This window comes from Phacochoerus africanus, chromosome 1, assembly GCF_016906955.1.
Source record: "Phacochoerus africanus isolate WHEZ1 chromosome 1, ROS_Pafr_v1, whole genome shotgun sequence".
NCBI lineage: Eukaryota > Metazoa > Chordata > Mammalia > Artiodactyla > Suidae > Phacochoerus > Phacochoerus africanus.
The window spans coordinates 176,021,116-176,044,474 of record NC_062544.1 but is presented as its reverse complement, the minus strand read 5'-3'; the positions used below and the strand labels follow the sequence as shown (position 1 = coordinate 176,044,474).

The 23,359-nt window shown below is 37.7% G+C and overlaps 1 protein-coding gene across 5 annotated transcripts in view; it reads left to right on the top strand.

The window, feature by feature from the left end:
- The window catches only part of SLC33A1 (solute carrier family 33 member 1), a 29,593-nt gene extending 8,460 nt beyond the window's left edge, over nt 1-21,133 (top strand). Inside the window, exons 2-7 of one of the 5 annotated variants that reach the window (XM_047785283.1) lie at nt 6,296-6,486; nt 12,526-12,710; nt 12,980-13,097; nt 17,142-17,357; nt 19,106-19,305; nt 21,116-21,133. In XM_047785283.1, coding sequence (XP_047641239.1) covers nt 6,296-6,486; nt 12,526-12,710; nt 12,980-13,097; nt 17,142-17,357; nt 19,106-19,273 — 878 coding nt within the window. In that variant the 3' untranslated portion in view covers nt 19,274-19,305; nt 21,116-21,133. Of the gene's footprint in view, nt 1-6,295; nt 6,487-12,525; nt 12,711-12,979; nt 13,098-17,141; nt 17,358-19,105; nt 20,154-20,657; nt 20,962-21,115 lie in introns of those variants that run through there. The other 4 variants (XM_047785275.1, XM_047785266.1, XM_047785256.1 and 1 more) reach the window with 4 other exon arrangements.
- Nucleotides 21,134-23,359: the final 2,226 nt, after the last annotated feature.

Sequence of the window (23,359 nt, the reverse complement as noted above, 5' to 3'; positions counted from 1 at the left end):
GCCTGGGTAGAACATACCTTTTTTTTTTTTTTGTCTTTTTGCCATTTCTTGGGCTGCTCCCGCGGCATATGGAGGTTCCCAGGCTAGGGGTTGAATCAGAGCTGTAGCCGCCAGCCTACGCCAGAGCCACAGCAACATGGGATCCGGGCCGTGTCTGCAACCTACACCACAGCTCTCGGCAACGCCAGATCCTTTAACCCACTGAGCAAGGACAGGGACCGAACCCGCAACCTCATGGTTCCCAGTCGGATTCGTTAACCACTGCGCCACGATGGGAACTCCAGGGTAGAACGTATTTTTAAAAATGAAAAGGATGATTCCTTTCTGTCTACTCAGTGATACAGTCCCAGAGTCAGCGTGAGATAGGAACACTGAATCTATTGGCTTCTCAGCTTCAGTCTTGCATCCTGGGCTAGGTTTAAGCCTAGTGTTTTGGGACAACATGTCTCTTGATAAACCATACACCTGCTTGATCTGGTGCTTGATTGAAGAAACAATTTCTTCTACTCCAGAGGAAAACCCGACATTGCTGAAGTTAATGAAAATGTATGTAGTCTTAAACATGGCATCTTCCTAAAAGGTTAGGAAAACTAAGGGAATTTTTTTTTTTTTTCTTTTTAGGGCCGAACCCATGCACATGGAAGTTCCTAGGCCAGGGGTTGAATTGGAGCTGCAGCTGCCAGCCTTTGCCACAGCCATAGCAACAAGGGATCCAAGCTGCATCTGCAGCCTATACTACAGCTCAAAACAATGCTTGATCTTTAACCCACTGAACAGGGCCAAGGATTGAGGACATCCTCATGGATACTGGTCAGGTTTGTTACCATTGAGCCACAATGGGGACTCCTTAAAACTAAAGGGTTTCAAAATTGGCTTTGTATTTACTCAGTTTTTGCATTGTATGCTGTCTTTCTAAAATTTAATCCCTGGAGTTCCTTCTGTGGCACGGAGGGTTAAGGACCCTGTGTTGTCTCTACAGTGGCGTGGGTTCAATCTCCAGTCCTGGTGCAGTGGGTTAAGAATCAGGTGTTGCCTTGGCTGTGACATAGGTCCTATCTGGGGCACAGATTTGATCCCTGGCCTGGGAACTTCTATATGCTGCAGGTGTAGCCAAAGAAAAGAAAAAAAAAAAAAAAACCCTAATTCTCAAATAGATATGACTGTATTATATAATCAAAATAGCATTTTCTCAGTGCTCTTCAGCATAGATATTTTGAGCAAATGCTTAAGGGAGAGACTTGTGACACAGAAGAAAGTTCTGTTTCCCTTCCTAAGACATAACTGGTAACCCAGAGCCAGATACATAATATTTGTTTCATTTTCTGTCAGTGAAAGTGAGAGCAAAGGAATGGATGATAGGTGTCTAAAGTCCCTTCTTGCTCTAACTTGTGAAATAGAGCTGTGCAGAAAGCAAAATGAAAGGAAGCCCTGACAGTTATTTAGAGCAGAAACCGAAAACTTGCTTTCTTGCCACTGACTTCTGAAGAACTAAAGTTAATTTCGTAGTGTGAGTTAGAGAACCTGGTCTGAGCCAATGATGGTTGTATCAGTGCTTCTTAATTTCTTTACCTCTTCTGATAGTGGAAGAGAATCAACCTATACCACAAAGGGTCAGGGGGCCTAGTCCAAAGTCTTGAAAACTTGAAATTTTTTTGAAATCTAGTGCGTTTGATCTTTAAAATTACTGGAAATTTTGCCTTCTCTCTGATATATGTTTTTAATAAAATGTTTTCCTCTAAATTATTAAGATGAACTGTTTAGGAGTTCCCTTGTGGCTCAGCAGGTTAAGAATCCAGCATTGTCACTATTGTGGTTCAGGTCTTAGCCATGGCATGGATTTGATCCCTGTCCCAGGAACTTCCCCATGCTGTGGGTACAGCCAAAAGAACAGAAACTTGTAGGAAGATGCAGCATGTTTGGTTTGAATACCCGTTGGCATACCACCATATGGGGCGATAGAGATGGGGCTGGGAGGAATACAAGTAACCAATCTAAAGAAATATGCTTCTGTATCTATGTTCTAGACTTCATGAACATACGTACCATTTTCCTCAGGCATATCTCTTTGATAGGAAAGAGCCTACTTGAAGTTGGTGTATCTAAACATCAGGGTAGCGTAATGGAAAACATTCTTGCTTTAGAATTAGATCTGAGTTTAAATCCCGCCTCTGGCACTTAGTGGTTTGTGATCCTCTTTCACTGAGTATAAAGACTTGCCTTAGAGAGTGACTTTGAGATTTCTTGCACTGTCCTGTGTTTTGCCTTGGCATAATAGACGCTCAGATGCTAACTATTATATCCTTGATTACTGGTGAATTGTTACTTAATTTTACATTCATGGGAGTACTATGTAAGATCTAGTAGCCACTTCAAAATATTTACTTTGTCTTATAGGTCTTTGCACAAAAGTCATGTTTATGAAATTTGAACATCAGCTTTGATATCTTGATCATACATGTATACATCATACTATTTTTTCAGATAAAATGCATAAATCAGAATTAACCAAAATGTTAATGAAATAATGAAATATTTGAATTATTCTTGATAATAATATCCTCAACAGTGGTTAGTATGTCAGACTATGGATGGTCTGTAGCATCAAAGCAATACTAATAAACAATAGCCATAGTCTAATGGTCAGTATTTTTGGTAATTGCATTCATAAAACTTAATATTTTTCCTGGTGGTAGCTAAGCCTCTCTTTCTGAGTTGTTACTTCATTCTTCAGTCCCTGTGAGCAATGGAAAGTCTTTGAATGAGGCCTCTGAATGACTCATTGTCACTGCTCCCTTCTTTCTTGTGTTCTGTGTCTTAACCTTCAAAGTACAAAGAAATTGGAAATAATCTTATCTGCAAATAATACTGAAACCTGTTTAACTTGTTCTTATTCTTTATTCTCTTTGTTGGTATCAAGGAAGTTTAAACCTAGATGAAGATTTTGTTCATTAAAATTGGGAGAATATACTAGGCAAATTTAAAAATTTTTGCTTAGAGACCTGGTACTCTTAAAGTATTATATACCTGAAAACTTTTTTCACTTAACATTTGTATAGAAACCATTAATTGAAATTTCTAGTGACAGTAAATTTTTTTTCAGGGTTTCTTAAACAGCTAATTTAAAACAAGTAACAACTTTCTGAACGAGAATAACATTGTATTTGAAATTCTGTAAACAAATCATTATTTGTCACATTTTCACAGATGAAATTAAGAATGCAAAAATAATGAACGTTAGCCTCACTTATAAGAATAATCTTAGGAGTTCCCTGGTGGTGCAGCAGGTTAAGGATCTGGTGTCACTGCTGTAGCTCGAGTCATAGCTGTGGCGCCAGTTGGTGTGAAATAACGGCAAGAATATGAAACCCAAATTTAGGAGTTCTCATTGTGGCGCAGCAGAAAGAATCTGACTAGGAATCATGAGATTGCAGGTTAGATCCCTGGCCTCACTCAGTGGGTTAAGAATCTGGCATTGCCATGAGCTGTGGTATAAACTGCAGACACAGCTTGGATCTGATGTTGCTGTGGCTGTGGTGTAGGCTGACAGCTATACCTCTGATTCAACCCCTAGCCTGGGAACCTCCATATGCCCTGGGTGTGGCCCTAAAAAGCAAAAACAGAAAGAAAGAAAGAAAGAAAGAGAATAAGAAGAAACCCAAATTCAGAAGATTTAGGTTCAAGTTCTGCCTCTTTTTTTTTTTGTCTTTTGTCTTTTTGTTGTTGTTGTTGCTATTTCTTGGGCCGCTTCTGCGGCATATGGAGGCTCCCAGGCTAGGGGTTGAATCGGAGCTGTAGCCACTGGCCTACGCCAGAGCCACAGCAACGCGGGATCCGAGCCACGTCTGCAACCTACACCACAGCTCACGGCAATGCCGGATCGTTAACCCACTGAGCAAGGGCAGGGACCGAACCCGCAACCTCATGGTTCCTAGTTGGATTCGTTAACCACTGCTCCACGACGGGAACTCCCAAGTTCTGCCTCTTAATAAACCTTTGGCAAAGATTTAAATATTTGAGCTTTTCCTGTATAGTAATTACGCTTGCTCTTCCTGTCCCACATGTTTACTATGAAAATTGAATGATATGACATAAGAAAGGAATATTTAAATACTAAGGTGAAATTATCTATATACGAGCGAAGTTGAGCTAAGTAAATAATGTTGTCTCTATCATAAGTAAGGGTGAAGCCATAGTGATCATCTTTATCTAGCACAGCAGAAGAGCAAGACCAAATACAAAGGAAAAACTTTGGCGTGAGAATGGTCTTTTTTTGGAAAAAGGTGACTAGGCTTCGTGAACAGTAGTGCTGCATGAACAATAAAATTTTTAAAAATATGTAAAATAAAATACGACGTGAGAATGTTAGATATAGAAAACATCTGGGATTTTCTAGCCAAGTCCTTTTATTTTATAGATGAAGAAACCAAATCAGGGTTATCCATTAAGTTTTATAATGGCAAATTAAGACGCATTTCTCAGGGTGGTTAAAGAGACACTTGTTTTGAAATTAGTTGTATAAGGTATAGACTTAGAATGTAACTTAAGGCCCCATAATCTTTCTTAGCCTGTTCATCTGAAAATTGGGGCTTAGTAATAATATCATCCAATGTGTCGTTGTAGTAAAGGGAATGATATGTGTAAATGCTTATTAGCACATTTATGGCACATGGTATAGACCCAATAAATTTGCCTCTATTTTTACTATTTTTAGTTGTTATGCAGAATCCTCCAGAACATTATTCACTCCCTCTGCTTAATTTTTCAAAATAATGGCTAATGGCCCAGCTGTCTTTCACTGAAACAACACAAAGGGTACTCTTCATGTGTCCCTTTCATGCATGCATCTACAGGTATGAGAAAATTGCTTATATATCACAGTATTGAGAAAAGAAGGTTATTCTTGTTTTTTGTTTTTTTTTTGTTTGTTTGTTTGTTTTTTTTGTCTTTTTGCTATTTCTTGGGCCGCTCCCGCGGCATATGGAGGTTCCCAGGCTAGGGGTCGAATTGGAGCTGTAGTCTCCGGCCTACGCCAGAGCCACAGTAACGCCGGATCCTTAACCCACTGAGCAAGGGCAGGGACCGAACCCACAACCTCATGGTTCCTAGTCGGATTTGTTAACCACTGCGCCACGACGGGAACTCCCGGTTATTCTTGTTTTAATTTTAAATTTTTTGGCCATGCCTGCAACATGCCAGAGTTCCTGGGCCAGGGATCTAACAAGAGCCACAACAGTGACAATGCCAGATCCTTAACTGCTGAATTGCCAGGGAACTCAGAGGTTATTCTTAAACAGATTAAAAACAGAGTTTAGGAGTTCCTGTCGTGGCGCAGTGGTTAACGAATCCGACTAGGAACCATAAGGTTGCAGGTTCAATCCCTGGACTTATTCAGTGGGTTAAGGATCCAGCGTTGCCGTGAGCTGTGGTTGTAGGTCACAGATGCGGCTCGGGTCCCGTGTTGCTGTGGCTGTGGCGTAGGCTGGCAGCTACACCTCGGATTAGACCCCTAGTCTGGAAACCTCCATATGCCGCGGGAGCGGCCCAAGAAATGGCAAAAAGACAAAAAAAAAAACAAAACAAAACCAGAGTTTAAAAACAAAAGGCACAGGAGTTCCCCCATCATGGCTCAGTTGTAACAAACCCAACTAGTATCAGTGTCAATGAGGACACAGTTCCATCCCTGGCCTCACTCAGTGGGTTAAGATCTGGTGGTGGTGTAAGCTGTAGTGTAGGTTGCAGACACAGCTTGGGTTCAGCATTACCGTGGCTGTGGTGCAGGCCAGCAGCTGTAGCTTCAATTCAACCCCTAGCCTGGGAACTTCCATATGCTGCAGGTGCAGCCCTAAAAAAGACAAAAAAAAAAAAAGGCAGAAAAATCTAACGTAAATGATCATCTGTTGTCTGTGCTGTCATAATTTAATAAAGAACTGAAATGGTAGGTGTTTAAGAAGTATGACCAATAGATCTTATGGGATATGAAAGTCATCTCCCACTCTTAAGCAGTTTCCTTGAATAAAATGACATAGTGTACTTTTATTTCATTCAACCCACTAAACCCTTTATTCCTTGTTAAGTGTCACTGTCTATTCTGGGTCTATGTAATGTATGTTTAACAGAGCCAAGAGTGTCTTGTTCATTTGCTATGCCTTGTCTAATACCTTGAACATGAAAGCACCTATATATTGATTTTTTAAAAAAACATTTTAGTTGAAAAGTTATATACAGGATTATTTAGTATAAGTGAAATGTGTCATTTCAAAAGTTAATTATAGATTTTAAATAATTTAAATTTCAGATTTCCTCTTTTTCTGGGGGACTGTATTTTTGATAACAACCACTTTGGTTGCTCTTCTGAAAAAAGAAAACAAAGAAGTATCGGTAGGAAAAGAAGAAACTCAAGGGATCACAGATACTTACAAGCTGCTTTTTTCAATTATAAAAATGCCTGCAGTTCTGACATTTTGCCTTCTGATTCTAACTGCAAAGGTAAGAGATTTATAAAGCAAATTTCCCATTCTGTTGCAATTACCAATACCATGGAATACTTCTGTTTCCTTTTCATAAGTCCCTTTCCAATAATATTAGAATTAACAATAAAAGCAAGTATTTTCTGTTTATTAAATATGTTTTAAAAGGTGTGATGACTCCAAATAAAATATAATTTCAAAGTAAGCTACATATCTTAGGATCTGGAAAAAAATTATGCCCATTTGAAGTACATCCAATAAATCTATGTTTTTGTTTTGTCCCCCCGCCACCATGGCATATGGAGTTCCTGGGCCAGGGATCAGATCCCAGCTGCAGCTGCAACCTATGCTGCAGCTGTGGCAACACTGGATCCTTTAACCCACAGTGCTGGGGATCAAATGTCCTAGAGCTGCAGAGACACTGTCAATCCTGTTGTGCCACAGTGGGAACTTCTAAATGTGCATTTTTAAATGAATGATATTAATACTTGGAAATGAATGCCTTAAAAAAAAATAATAGCTTTCTACTATTAGAATGAGTATACACTTAATGTCAGAGGTAGTAAAATTACTTGCTTAGTATGTGCTTTATAAAAATATGGAACTGTATGAGTTCCATATTATTAGAGGTCTATTTAAAAATCAATTGGATTATTTTTAAAGTGTTAGAAGGAAATATACTACCAAATAAATGAGGATTTTGATAACTTCTTAAGAATTCTGTTTTCTGTATTAATATATCCTAATTTTGGATTATGCTAGAAGAAAGGTAAGTATATTTTGTTATAGTGAGCTATTACTAGTGTTGGAATTAATATTCCTAAAATCTAAAATCAGTTACAGAATTTTGATATTATGTATTTAAACCTGTCTACATAAACACTTTTACAGCTATCTCTTGATAATCATGAAGTAAAAATTATAGCCTCATTGTTTTGAAATAGTGAGTTTTTCCTCCTCTCTAATGGAAGGTTAAATGTTCAGGAAATATTAGGAATGTTTAAACTTAAGGTTCAACTTTAGGAAATGCTGAAATTTTCAAGGAAAAAATATAATCTATGTCATTTAGAGATAACCGTTGACAACAGTTTTAGTATATTTCCCTCCAGCCCTCCTTTATATATGTGTGCATGCATGTGTGTGTACATATATTTTACATATATAAATATAATTAATATGTATTAATTATAATCAGGAATTAATATATACTTATATACATACAAATGCTTTAGAAGTGGATTTTTTTATCTTGTTAGTCTTACTCCATATTCCTGTATCATTAAATAATATTCGAAAACTTTTTTTTTAAGACCCACACCCATGGCATATGGAAGTTCCTGGGCTAAGGGTTGAATCAGAGCTGCAGCTGCCGGCCTACACCACAGCCACAGCAACACGGGACCATGCATGTGACCTACACCACAGCTTGCAACAATGCTGGATCCTTTAACCCACTGAGTAAGGCCAGGGATCAAACCTTCATCTTCATGGATGCTAGTCAGATTTATTTCTGCTGTGCCACAATGGGAACTCCATGAAAACATTTTTAGTAGCCATATAATTGTCACATTATATAAACTTGCCATAATTTACTCAATCATTTTTCTATTGTTGTATATTTAATTTGCTATGTATTTTAATTATAAAAATGCTCTAACGAACATTTTTGTAACTCTTTCTTTGATGTTCTGAATATTTTCTTCCAATAGATTCTTTTTTATTTTATTTTATTTTATTTTTTGTCTTTTTGCCTTTTCTAGGGCCAATCCCGCGACATGTGGAGGTTCCCAGGCTAGGGGTCCAGGCAGAGCTGTAGCCGTTGGCCTACACCACAGCTCACGGCAACACCGGATCCTTAACCCATTGAGCAAGGCCAGGGATCGAACCCGCAACATCATGGTTCCTAGTCGGATTCATTAACCACTGCACCACGATGGGAACTCCTCCAGTAGATTCTTAAATAAGCAATTAGTGGGTGAGTAAAATCTTTTTTAAAGATTTTATAATAATTTATACTGTCACCAGCAACCAATAAGAAGTTGTTTCAATTACAGAGTCTAGACTCCCATGTTCCCCCTTTAAAACAAACTTCACCCAAAGTAACATCTCTCCTAACTTTTAATACCACAGATTAGTTTTCTTTGCTTTTGAGTATTGTATAAATGGAATACCCAGTATGTATTCTTATGTCTGGCTCTTGTATCCTTTCAATCAACATCATATTTATATAGCTTATTGATATTGTTATTTGTAGCAATAGTTTATCTCCTTGCTTATAATATTCCACTGTATGAACATGCTACAATTTATTCATCCATTCTATCAACAGAACTTTAGGTTATTTCTACTTTTGTAGTATTACGAATAGTGCTTTTGCAAACATTTATATACATTGCTTTTGGTGAACATAAGTGCACATTTCTGATGGGAACTATCTGTTGCTGGGTCATACGAAGTGCTTGTATATACTGCCAGTTTTCTAAAGTGGTTATTCCAGTTTTCCCTATGACAGGTATTGTAACTACTGAGCTCTAACTACAACACATCCTTGAAAACATATATATTGTCTCTTTTTAAATTTTTTAATTAAAGTGTAGTTGATTTACAATGTCGTGCAAGTTTCTAGTGTTGCAGCAAAGTGACCCTTTTCTTATATTTCTTTTCTTATATTAGCTTCCATTGCAGTCTATCCCAAGAGATTGGATATAGTTCCTTGTACTGTGCAGTAGGACGTCATTGCTTATCCATTCCAAATATAATAGTTTGCATCTACTAACCCCAAATTCCCAGTCCATCCCACTCCTTGCCCCCTCTGTCTTGACAACCACAGTCTGTTCTCTATGTCTGTGAGTCTGTTTCTGTTTTGTAGAGAGGTTCGTTTGTGCTGTATTTTAGATTCCACATATTAGTGATATCATAGGATATTTGTCTTTCTCTTTCTGACTTACTTCACTTAGTATGAGAATCTCTAGTTCCAACCATGTTGTTGCAAAAGGCATTATTTTGTTCTTTTTATGGCTGAGTAGTATTCCATTGTGTATATGTACCACATCTTCTTAATCCATTCATCTGTTGATGGACATTTAGGTTGTTTCCATGTCTTGGCTATTGTGAATAGTGCTGCAGTGAACATAGGGGTGCATGTATCTTTTTGAATTATAGTTCTGTCCAGATATATGCCCAGGAGTGGGATTGCTGGATCATATGGTAGTTCTATATTTAATTTTCTGAGGAACCTCCATACTATTTTCCATAGTGGTTGTTCCATGTATTGTTTTTTTGATTTTAGACTTTCTGGTGGATGTGTAGTGGCATCTCATAGCTATAATTTCTATTTCCCTGATGATTAAAGAAGTTGAACATCTTTTTATATGATTATTGTACATTTGAGTATCCAAAGTTGTCCTTTTCTTTAAATTTTAGAATGATTTATTTATTTATTTATTTATTTTTGGCTGCCTTGTGGCCTATGGAGTTCCTGGGCTAGGGATCATATCTGAGCTGTGGTTGTGACCTACACCAAAGCTGTGGCAATTCCAGATCTTCAACACACTGTGCCAGGCTGGGGTTGAACCTGCATCTTGACACTGCAGATCAGTCTTGACCACTGATCCCATTGTGCCACAGCAGGAACTCCTAGAATTTTTGTTTTTTAGATATTCTGGATATGAGGGTTTTTTTGTTGTTGTTGTTAGATATGTGTATTATACATGTCTCCTATACCACTTTTAAGACAGAGTAAATGTTGAAGTTAAGTTCATGTATCTAATTTTTTTTTTGTCTTTTGTCTTTTTGTTGTTGTTGTTGTTGCTATTTCTTGGGCCGCTCCCGCGGCATATGGAGGCTCCCAGGCTAGGGGTCGAATCGGAGCTGTAGCCACCGGCCTACGCCAGAGCCACAGCAACACGGGATCCGAGCCACGTCTGCAACCTACACCACAGCTCACGGCAACGCCGGATCGTTAACCCACTGAGCAAGGGCAGGGACCGAACCCGCAACCTCATGGTTCCTAGTTGGATTCGTTAACCACTGTGCCACGACGGGAACTCCCGTGTATCTAATTTTTACATAGAGAATGGGTGAAATATAAGTGAAATTCTTTCCTGGACTTAAATATTTTCGACCTTTAATTTTTTAATGTGAAATTTCCTCTTTGTATCCATTCGAAGCAGTAATTTTTAAAATTTATTTGTATAATTTCATACTTTTTGAAACTTGTATAGTTGAAATTTCCATATTTATCCAAATTCTCTAATTGTTAACATTTATCTCCACTTTCTTTATTCTGTAAACTTGTGCTCTTTTATGTATTTCTTTTTTTTTTGTTTTTGTTTTTTCTCTTTTCTAGGGCCGCACCCGCAGTATGTGGAGGTTCCCAGGCTAAGGGTCTAATCAGAGCTGTAGCCACTGGCCTACGCCAGAGCCACAGCAACACAGGATCCGAGCTGCGTCTTCGACCTACACCACAGGTCGCAGCAACACTAGTCCCTTAACCCACTGAGTGAGGCCAGAGATAACACCCACAACCTCGTGGTTCCTAGTCAGATTTGTTAACCACTGAGCCATGATGGGAACTCCTCTTTTAGATATTTTCTATGAAGTTTTTGAGAGTAATTTTTACATATCTTGCCCTTTTGTCTACAAATACCTTAAGTATGTGTTTATTAAGAACAAGGATTACTCTTACAAAGCCACAACTTAATAAAAAATCAGGAAATTTTAAATTGGTACAATACTATTTTCTAATCACAGCCCATATCCAAATTTTACCAATTGTCCCAAAAACAGCCTTTATATCTTTATTTTTTCTGGTCAGGGATCCAGTTTAGGATCACACATTGCATTTAGTTGATATAAACCTTTCTTTCTCCTTCATGACCAAATTTTTTAAAAAATACAGGCCAATTATTTCTGTAGAATGTCCTTCTGTTAATGTTTGTCTAATGTTTTCTATGTTTAGGGAGATCCCTTTGTGGCTCAGTGGTTAGCGAATCCGGCTCTGAACCATGAGGTTGTGGGTTCGATCCCTGGCCTCGCTCAGTGGGTTAAGAATCAGTGTTGCCATGAGCTGTGGTGTAAGTTGCAGACATGGCTTGGATCCTGCGTTGCTGGGGCTGTGGTGTAGGCCGGCAGCTACAGCTCCAATTAGACCCCTAGCCTGAGAACATCCATATGCCAAAGGTGCAGCCCTAGAAAAGCCAAAAAAAAATAATAATGTTTTTCATGTTTAGGTTCAGGCTATTCATATGTGTCAGGACTATCACAGAAGTAATATTATGACATCTTCAGGGAGTTATATCAGGAACCATATCATGTCCTTTTATCTCATTAACTTGTTTTTAACCTTGATTACCTTGTTAACCCATTGCAAAATTACTATTTTTCCTTTTGTAATTAAAAACTAATTTATGAGGAAATACTTAAATATCTTATTTCACCTCAAACTTTTACCCACTACATCCTTACTCTTTTTTTTTTTTTTGGTGTTTTTAAGAATTAATCTGACTATACTTTTCCTTACTCCCTCAGTTTTTTCAACCTCTCAGATGTAATGTTTTCTCAGAAATACTTTTGAAAAGCTAAATGACTTGGAAATTTTATTGTCAGTCAGAAATCATCTAAAATGTGTATATGATGCTTAAATTTAACCAGATTTATTTGGAATCAAATGCTTCTTTTTTATTTTATATAATTTTTGAAATTTTGACTTACAGTGTTATGTTACAAAGGCTTTTCTTTTAAACTTAAAATATACAAAGCAGTAGATTTCAAGTTGGACAGTGTTTATTATAAGATACTTTTTGAAATTGAGTTGTTATTAAAATTAGTTCCTAAGAATGCTGAATGTTCACTTGTTTTCACTTAATATTGTTAGTAGATCAAAGAGCAAAGTATGCCTTCTGTATCTTGTTTATTACACTAGATATAATTATGTAATACTTACTTATAACTGGCATGTGTCAATAAGATTGAGGTTCTTAAATTACTTATATATGCTTGGAGGAAAAAATATTTCATAAGTCACAAATTTAAATATTTTTTTGTTTTTATATTGCAGATTGGTTTTTCAGCAGCAGATGCAGTAACAGGACTGAAATTGGTAGAAGAGGGAGTGCCCAAAGAACATTTAGCCTTATTGGCAGTTCCAATGGTTCCTTTGCAAATAATATTGCCTCTGATTATCAGCAGATACACTGCAGGTCCCCAGCCACTAAACATATTTTACAAAGCCATGCCCTACAGGTAAAAATGAAATGAAACCGTACTAAGTAAGAAAGGTTAAATAAGGAAGTCATGGGTATCACTAATATCTGTGTATGGAGTGTATATGGAAAAAGGCTTCAAAAGCATCTTTAACATCAATCTCATTTATATGTACTTTTATCTCTTTTTAACCTCCTAACAGGTTTTAGATACAGGCTTCTTTTTGTATGGTAGGCACATAGATTTCTGTTTTTGTCATTGTTTATTAACCTAAAATAGCAATCAGCTCCATCTTTCTTTTTCTGTAGATTATTGCTCGGATTAGAATATGCTCTGCTGGTTTGGTGGACTCCTAAAGTAGAACATCAAGGGGGATTCCCTATGTATTACTATGTCATAGTGCTTCTGAGTTATGCATTACATCAGGTAAGCTTGCCATGGTTTCCTCAGAAAGTTAACTGTTCTGTGTAAAATTAAAAAAAAATGTTTGCCATGGTTTCCTCAGAAAGTTAACTGTTCTGTGTAAAATTTTAAAAAAATGTTTTCTTTGGTTGACTTAATATAATGATAATGGACTTTAAAATTTGACATGAATCTGACACTGAATAAATTGATCGTAAACTTTAAACAAAGTAGATTTTTTTTTTTTTTTTTAACAGCTGCACTTGTGGCATTATGGAAGTTCCTGGGCTAGGGGTTGAATCAGAGCCACATCTGCAACCTGTGCCATAGCCACAGTAATACCAGATATTAACCCATGGAGCAAGGCCAGGGATTGAACCAGCATCCTCACAGACACCATGTTGGGTTCTTAACCTGCTGAGTCATAACAGGAACTCCTGTGGATTTTTTCTTTAATGAGTTCTATTCATGGAAAGACAGTTCCTTCTTCATTCATTTCATTTTCTTGTTCAACAAATATTTGTTAACATTTCTTTTTTTTTCTTTTTTTTCTTTTTGAAGTATAGTTGATTTACAGTGTGTGTTAGTTTCTGGTGTATAGCAAAATGATTCAGAATATATATATTTCTTTTCAGATTCTTTTCCATGATAGGTTATTATGAGTTCCCTGTGCTATGTAGTACAATGTTGTTGTTTCATCAGTTTTATATATAGTAGTTTGTATCTACTAATCTCAAACTCCTAATTTATCCCTCCATCCGCTCTCCCCCTTAGCAACCAGCAGTCTGTTCTCTATTTCTGTGATTCTGTTTCTGTTTTGTAGATAGGTTCATTTGTGCCATATTTTAGATTCTACATTTAAGTGATATCATATGGTATTTGTCTTTCTCTTTGACTTACTTCAGGTACTGTGAGAATCTCTAAGTCTATCCATGTCGCTGTGATTGACATCATTTCACTCTTTTTATGACTGAGTAGTATTCCATTGTATATATGTAACACGTCTTCTTGATCCATTCTTCTCTTGACAGACACATAGGTTGTTTCCATGTCTTGACTGCTGTAAATAGTGCTGCACTGAACTTTGGGGTACATGTATCTTTTCGAATTAGAGTTTTCTGTGGATATATGCCCAGGAGTGGGATTGCTGGATTATATGGTAGCTCTGTTTTTAGTTTTTTAGGATCTTCCATACTGTTCTCCATAGTGGCTGCACCAATTTAGATTCTCACCAACAATGTAGAAGGGCTCCCTTTTTCTTCACACCCTCTCAAGCATTTATTATTTGTAGACTTTTTAGTCATGGCCGTTCTGACTGGTGTAGCCTCAGTGTAATTTTGATTTCTCTGAAAATTAGCAGTGTTGAGCATTTTTTCATGTGCCTGTTGGCCATTGTGTCTTCTTTGGAGAAATGTCTGTTTAGGTCTTATGCCCATTTTTTTTTCCAGGGTCACACCTGCAGCATATGGAAGTTCCCAGCCTAGGGTTTGAATTGGAGCTGCAGCTGCCAGTCTACGCCACAGCCACAGCAACGCAGGATCCGGGCCATGTCTGTGACTTAGACCACAGCTCATGGCAATGCCCGAGCCATTACGCACTGAGCAAGGCCAGGGATCAAACCTGCATCCTCGTGGATACTAGTCAACTAGTCAGGTTCCTTACTGCTGAGCCACAACAGGAACTCCTGCCCATTTTTTTTTTATTGTTTGTTTATTATATTTCAGAATTTATTCGAGTTAGTAATTTTATCTTTGCTAAGCTTCTCTCAGTTCATCCCTAGATATGGGTTCTTTCTTCTGTTCCCAGTTTTTTGTTTTTTAGGAAGGTATTGAGAAATAATGATGGCTTCTGGGTTAGAGGTAACCAGCTTTTTTGGTTTAGATTCTGTATTAAAAGTTTTAACTTATCTTTGTGGTTTTGGAAGCTGTGTGTTAATTCACTTTTTCTCTCCTCATTAAATATGTTTCTAATCCCTAAAAGAAGTGATCTCCACTGTGCCATAGCTTCACCCAAGCTGCTGTTGCAGAATAGTTTTTTGTTTTTGTTTTTAACCCCTGGGGACAACTGATTCAAGTAAACGGCAGATACCCAGCAGTAACCTTTAGGACTCAACTGTAGTTACTGCTAATGTATGTTTCATAGTTACTTTGTATTTTCCTGTAGAATCTAATTTAAACTCTTTGAAAATTATATTCAACTCCTCACCTTGTTTTTAAATGAAACATGAAAAATATGGCTACCAGGTAATGTCAATAATTTTTTGCATGCAATTATTGGAAGATTTTTTTTTTTTTTTCCCCTGCACGTTAAGCATCTGGAAGTTCCCAGGCCAGGGATCAAATCCAAGCTGCAGCTGTAACTATGCTATAGTGATGCTGGATCCTTAACCCACTGCACCAGCCCAGGGATCAAACCCGAGCCCCAACAGTATCCTGAGCTGTGAAGAAACAACAGCAGATCATTAATCTACTGTGCCACAGCAGGAACTCCTGGAGAAATTTTACATACACAGTAAAATTCATTTAGGAGAATTCTGTAGTGGGTAATGTCTGACTAACCCTATGTAAAAATCATCAAGAATAATGTGTCAGGGAGTTCCCGTCGTGGCACAGTGGTTAAGGAATTCGACTAGAAACCATGAGGTTGTGGGTTCGGTCCCTGCCCTTACTCAGTTGGGTTAACGATCCGGCATTGCCGTGAGCTGTGGTGTAGGTTGCAGACGCGGCTCGGATCCTGCATTGCTGTGGTTCTGGCGTAGGCTGGCGGCTACAGCTCTGATTCAACCCCTAGCCTGGGAACCTCCATAATGCCGTGGGAGCGGCCCAAAGAAATAGCAAAAAGACAAAAAAAAAAAAAAGAATAATGTGTCAAATATAATTTTTTAAAATTTTGCACACATTTAGTTAATACTTGCACAAAATTGAAGTTAAAAGAAGTGTTTTAGCTTAGTAATGCTTTACTTTCTGTGTAAGTAAACTATGATATAGTTGTTTCAAAATCATTTGTTTGGCTTTGGATTTCTGTAGAGAATTTCCCAAAGTGTAGTCATTAAAAATCAACCAGAGGTTTTGTGGGGGGGAAAAGGTACAAGCCCAAATAAATTTGAGAAATGATACATGACATAACCCCTCTTTATATAATATCATTCCCTCATCAAATGTTAAGTGGACACACCTATTCCATGCCAGAAACCATTCTAAGTAGTAAAATAAAACAGTGAGTAAATAATGCCAAAATTCTTGTCCTTAAGGAGTTCATTTTCTAAAGCCTTTCACAAGACCTGCAGAGAAAGGGACCTGTCTGATTTTGCGTAACTTAATGTTTCTCAGTCTTGTTTGACTTTGGAACTCTTTTCTTCTATGAACGTTTCATGGAATAGTGGTCAAAGGAATTCTCTTTTGGAAACATGATTTCTTTCTGAGTTCCTAAATGGAGGGGTAATTCTTGCCTCTTAAGCATGTTTTGCCTCTCAAGGACATGTTTCTCTTCAGTTTGTCACATAAATTTTGAACTATATATATAAGAAAATTATTTATATACAATTGTATATTCATATTCCATTGACTTTCAGTGCTTATATGTATAGTACATATATAGATATAAATATATACACACATGATATATCTAGGTACAGTATAAATATAGGGTTTTGCTTATTGCTTTATGGATCCTTCAATGCCACCTCATTTGTCATTTTCTCAATTAAGCCTTCATTGATTGTTTTCGATACAATTAATCTCCCATTTTTTTAGGCCCTGGTCATAACGTGATGTTTGCACTTCTTTTTATAGTACTTACTGAATTTCATCATAATTATTTATGACCTATTTTCTGAGCTTAGAATTAATTCTTCAAGAGCACAGAGGAACTGTGTCTTACAAAGATAAATAAATTGCCATGATCTGGTTTAATCCTTGGCCTCTGGTAGGGCTCAATAAATGTTTGTTGACTTGAGTTTAATAGGTATCATGAAAATTAATTTTCAGCTTTATGATTTTGATGTTCTTAATTTAGACCATAGCTTTATAAAGTCTAATTGTACTGAGATGTTTTACATTTTCCTCATAGGTTACATTGTACAGCATGTATGTTTCCATAATGGCTTTCAATGCAAAGGTTAGTGATCCACTTATTGGAGGAACATACATGACCCTTTTAAATACTGTGTCCAACCTGGGAGGAAACTGGCCTTCTACAGTAGCTCTTTGGCTGGTAGATCCCCTCACGGTGAAAGAATGTGTAGGAGCATCAAACCAGAATTGCCGAACACCTGATGCTGTTGAGGTAAGTATGTTGCGGTTTTAGATAACATTAAGCTAATATTAAGATATTGATTTCCAGAGTTCCCATTGTGGCCCAGCAGAAACGAATCCAACTAGGAACCATGAGGTTGTGGGTTTGATCCCTGGCCTTGCTCAGTAGGTTAAGGATCCGGCGTAGCAATGAGCTATGGTGTAGGTCACAGATTTGGCTTGGATCTGGTGTTGCTGTGGTTCTGGTATAGGCTGGCAGCAACAGCTCCAATTAGACCCCTAGCCTGGGAACCTCCATATGCCGTGGGTGCGGCCCTAAGAAGACAAAAGACAAAAAAAAAGAAAAAGAAAAAAGATATTGATGTCCAGGAGTTCCCTTTGAGGCTCAGTGGTAATGAACCCTACTACTATCCATGAGGATGCTGGTTTGATCCCTTGCTCAGTGGGTTAAGGATCTGGTTGCCATGAGCTTGTGGTGTAGGTTGAAGACTCAGCTTGGATCCCACATTGCTATGGCTGTGGCATGGGCCAGTGGTTGCAGCTCACATTCAGCCCCAAGTCTGGGAACTTCCATATGCTGCAGGTGTGGCCCTAAAAAGCAAAAAAAAAAAAAATACTGATTTCATTTTTCCTCTAGAAGTACTATATCTTTTTAAAATTATATCTTCCCACAGTTTCTAATAGGTTTTTCTTTTCTGAAATAACTGAGGGTATAACACACTCATATCATTTAAGAGCACCTGCTGACTTGAAGGTGCTTCTCAGCAAAGAAGGAGCAATCTCTCTTCTACCTTGTGGACCATTATCCTATACAATAGGCACTTAATAAATGCATGATTAATAGCTAAATTTTATAGTGATAGAGGAAAGAAAATTCCATTGGCTAATCATATAACAAATGGAGCAAAAACTGAATGGTTAGTAGTTTGTTGATAAATTATTTCAAAGTAACATTAGCCCACTTCTAGAGTAAATTCATTGGAAATTTTTTCACACTTCCAAATATGAAAAGATATGTTTTGAAAATAAGTATTGTGTACAGCATGAGGTGAAACTTGTTTAATGCTGTTAGTAGCATTAGAGAGATTGAGACATTCATTTGTTTTGTCCCTTGAAGTGAATGAAATGTTGAAATAGTTTAACAAGAGTTCCTGTTGTGGCACAGTAGAGAAGAATCTACATGGGAACCATGAGGTTGTGGGTTCGATCCCTGGCCTCACTCAGTGGGTTAAGGATCCCGTGTTGCTGTTAGCTGTGGTGTAGGTCGCAGATGCAGCTCAGATCTGGCGTTGCTGTGGCTGTGGCGTAGGCCAGCGGCTACAGCTCCGATTCAACCCCTGGGCTGGGAACCTTCATATGCCACGGGTGTGGCTCTAAAAAGAAAAAAAAAGAAATAGTGGAGTTCCCATCGTGGCACAGTGGTTAACGAATCCGACTAAGAACCATGAGGTTGCAGGTTCGGTCCCTGCCCTTGCTCAGTGGGTTACCGATCCGGCGTTGCTGTGAGCTGTGGTGTAGGTTGCAGACGTGGCTCGGATCCCGCGTTGCTGTGGCTGTGGTGTAGGCCGGTGGCTACAGCTCTGATTCGACCCCTAGCCTGGGAACATCCATATGCCGCGGGAGCGGCCCAAGAAATGGCAAAAGGACAAAAAAAAAAGAAATAGTTTAACTAAAATATATTTTGATTAATCCTTTAAATCACAAAGTAGGAACATATAAATTGCTGAGTACTTCCATTTTGAAATTGTGGAATATAATTTTATAATTTTATTTTTACAGCTTTGCAAAAAACTTGGTGGCTCTTGTGTTACAGCACTGGATGGTTATTATGTGGAGTCTGTTATTTGTGTTTTTATTGGATTTGGTTGGTGGTTTTTGCTTGGTCCAAAACTTAAAAAGTTACAGGATGAAGGACCATCTTCATGGAAGTGCAAAAGAAGCAAGTAATGCATTCATTCACTACTGGACATTCTAGAAAGGTAACTATAATTTAGTTTTAACTCAGAGAGCTATGATAATCAGTGTACAGGAATGTAAAATACTATTTTAAATAGTAAGTTATTACTATAAAATGCCAAATGATTAAAAAATAGAGATCTCCCTGTATATTTGATTATATTTTCCTTGCCTTGTCAGTGTATTTAAAGTTTACTCAAGGCCAGGAAATTGGTACTAAAACAACTCTTCTGACCTTGTTATTTGATTTATATCCTTTTAATTTACTGACCAAAGCTTGTTTTAAGCTGCTACACAGTAGTCATGGTTGGTGACTGTGCAGTCAAGTATTGTTATCAGTACCTATCATTGAGCAACCTTTAAATTTTTGGTAAAATATATTAAAGGGAACAGAGCTTGATATTCAGGTACTAACTACCACTAGTCTGGTCTTGTTGGCAGTTAATCTTATTTTGAATTGCAGATTGGTTAAATTCTATGGGGAATTTGCTGAGAAGAGAATGTAAACTACTGAAAGGTCATTTTCATTGTTATTTTTCTGACCACAACTACATTGTACTAATGAATCTGTGTTAAAAGACTATTTTAAATGTATTTCCTGCTTTTGTAAGCATTTAAGATTTATAAGAAGATTATTCAAACTATTTTTTATAAAATAAAAGCTATGACTTTTAATTTATTGATTCCCCTTCCCACCCCCCTTTTTTGGAAGATATTTTGATTCCTTGTTAAATTTTACCCCAAAGCTTACATATGTTTTTTGTCGTGTTAAGTGCTTCATGGCACATGGACAGCTCATGAAGGGGTCACATTTAATGTTGTATGTATGTTTATGGCAAACTTTTGAAAATAAAAATTAAATGTTTTTGTTTTAGTAGTTTTTTTTATTACTGAGAGAAAAAACAGTAAAACTTACTGATTAAGTAAAATTTAAATGAGTAATACTATAATTTTAGAAACTAATGCTTTAAAGAGGAGAAAGACATTTTGTGCCATTGACAAATTATATGGTGGAAAAAGTTTTCTTAATTAAGTACTTCACTAATGAGAAAAGATCTCACAATTACTTTATACCAAATCAGGTACTATTTTTCCACTTATTAAAATATAGTCTTTTGTTTGTAAACGATAGTTTCTACTGGAGAATCACTAACCCAGGAGAATTAATCTTTTGAATATTTTAGCAGTTTTCAACATATTATGTGTACCTGGTAGTGAGATTTCTTGCTTGTTTTGTGTTGTATAGTACTCTGACTTTTTACAGAGATTACATAAATCTTTAAACGTTAAAGGAAAAGAGATTAAGTTGACTTTTATTTAATAATTATCTTTGTGGGAAAATACATACTAATGCCTGATTTTGTTAATTTTATAGCATAGGTTGAATTTTAGAGAGGGATTTTTATAAGTAATGGAGGATAAAATGGTGGTAGAAAATGGCACTCAGCATCTGAAGAAAGATAGAGGCAGTGGCTTCTAGAACTCATACACTGCCATTGGAAAGCCTGTGTTGGGCATTGATGTCAGACCCAGAAGTATCATCTGGAAAAATCATCCTAGAAACACATCAAACCATAGACCACAGTACTTTGTCACAGGAGTTGTCCATTCTCATGTATTATAATAAAAATGTTTACTTGAATAAATAAAATCCACTTAACTCTTTTATGTGAAATGTATTTTGGTATTTAATTTTTGGGTTTAAAAAGCTCACACTGCCCTAATTATTTTCTCCCCATATTATTACAAATTATACATTCTTTTGAACATACTTTATTTACAATGACTTGAAGTCGTTGGGTGGTTTTTTTTTTTTTTTTTTTGTCTTTTTAGGGCTGCACCCTCAGCATACAGCTGCTGGCCTATCCCACAGCCATAGCAATGTGGGATCTGAGCCATGTCTGTGACCTACACCACAGCTCACAGCAACACCGGATCGTTAACCTACTGAGCAAAGCCAGGGATCAAACCTGTGTCCTCATAGATTCTAGTCAGGTTCGTTAACCGCTAAGCCATGACGTGAATGCCAGTGACTTGAAGTTTAAACAATTTCAAGTCAAAGACTAGGTGAAAGCCAAAGGCATTGCCGAGAGGAACAGGTAGGTGGATGGAACATGCTGAGATGTGCAAAAATGACCGTAAGAAATCAAAGTGCATACAGTGATCAAGGGAGGCTGCATCGGGAGGGATGTCTGGAGGGGCGGTCGGGCGGGCGTGGGCGGGCGTGGGGCGGTCTTTCCCTATTGGCTCTTCTGTTCTTTCGTTTCTTCTACGAGTCGTCGTTTCTCTCTGTATTCGGTCGGTCCTTTGCTTTCTATCGGTCCCTTCTGTCCTCATTCTTTCCTCCGCTTCGCTTCTTCTTCCGTCCTTCCTACGTCGTCCTTCGGGGGGCTGCGTCCTGCCTGAAGTCGCGGAAGAGACGGCGGTCCGCCGGCAGGCGGGCAGACGGACGGGAATTCGGCCTTTCCGGCGGACGGGAATGCCTGCCTGCGGCATTCGTCCTTTCCGTACTTCCATTCCTTCCTCATTCTTCCTTCTTCCTTCTCCTTTCTTGTTTTCTTTCTTTCTTTCTTTTCGACTTTTTAGGGCCATATACTTGTGGCATATGGAAGTTCCCAGGAGAGGGGTGGAACTGGAGCTACAGCTGCTGGCCGATGCCACAGCCATGCAGAATCCGAACCACATGTGCAACGCAACCTACACCACAGCTCAGTGCAGCACCAGATCCTTAACCCATTGAGTCAGGCCAGGGATAGAGCCCGCATCCTCATGGATACTAGTCGGATTTGTTTCCCCTGTGCCACAAGGGGAATTCCACTTATGCATCTTATAAATGTTCTACCTGAATGTGAGGATCTGTTTGCTGTAAATCCACTAGAAAATATTGCCTATTTGTGTGTATTTTTTGTTACTGATAAATCCTGATTAAACTCTACCCTCAAGTATTAACTCCTCCAGTTAATGTATTATATGTTTACTGGCTAATATTAGATATAAACATACATCTCCTGTTTTGTTTTTTTTTTTTGGTTTTTCTAGGGCTGCACTCACGGCATATGGAAGTTCCCAGACTAGAGATCAAATCAGAGCTACCAGCTGCCAGCCTACATCACAACCACAGCAACGCCAGATCCTTAACCCCCTGAGCAGGGCCAGGGCTCGAACCCTTATTTTCATGGATAGTAGCCAGTCAGATTTGTTCTGTTCCCACAATGGAAACTCCCAACCTGTATAAATCTAATATGTTTGAAAAATTTTTATAACTAAGACTAAAACTAAAAACTCCCTCCTTTGTAAATATTTTAATTTTGCTTGATTAATCATAAAAAAGTTGTTCACTTAAAATAGATTTATCTATTTTTTAAATATTAAACTTTTGAAATCTAAACTACAATCTATACAAATTATTTGATTTCATCCTTTTATGACAAATGTTTTTATCCTAAACAAATGTTGATAGAGCCTTGAAACCCTTGTAAAACTCTGGATATGTAATTTTTAATTTTTCTAGAGATAGTTTTTATTAAAATATTAAATGAGAATTCCCATTGTGGCTCAGTGGTAACAAACCTGACTAGTATAAATGAGGATGTGGGTTCTATCCTTGGCCTCACTCATTGGATTAAGGATCCAAGGATCCAGTGTTGCCATGAACTGCAGTGTAGGTTGAAGACACTGCTCAGATCTGGCATGGCTGTGGCTATGGCATAGGCTGGCAGCTGTAGCCTGGAATTTGACTCTTAGCCTGGGAACTTCCATATGCTGCAGGTACGGCTCTAAAAAAAGGCAAAACAAAAAAAAGCAAATATTAAATAGACTGTGATAAAAAAAATGTAAAAGCCATAGTCCTATTGAATATGGGCTATATTATGAATTTTAAACATTTTATTTGAGATAATAGTTGTAAGACTTAATTGTTTAAAACATTCTGGAGACAGTATTAAAAGAAAAAATATGATGAAGACTAGGAAGTCTCTGCATTTGTAGGACCGAACTTAAATCCTGAAGGGATTAGAGCAGATAACATTACTGGTAGACGAGGTACCTAAGGGTGAATGATGTCCCGCAAAAGACATA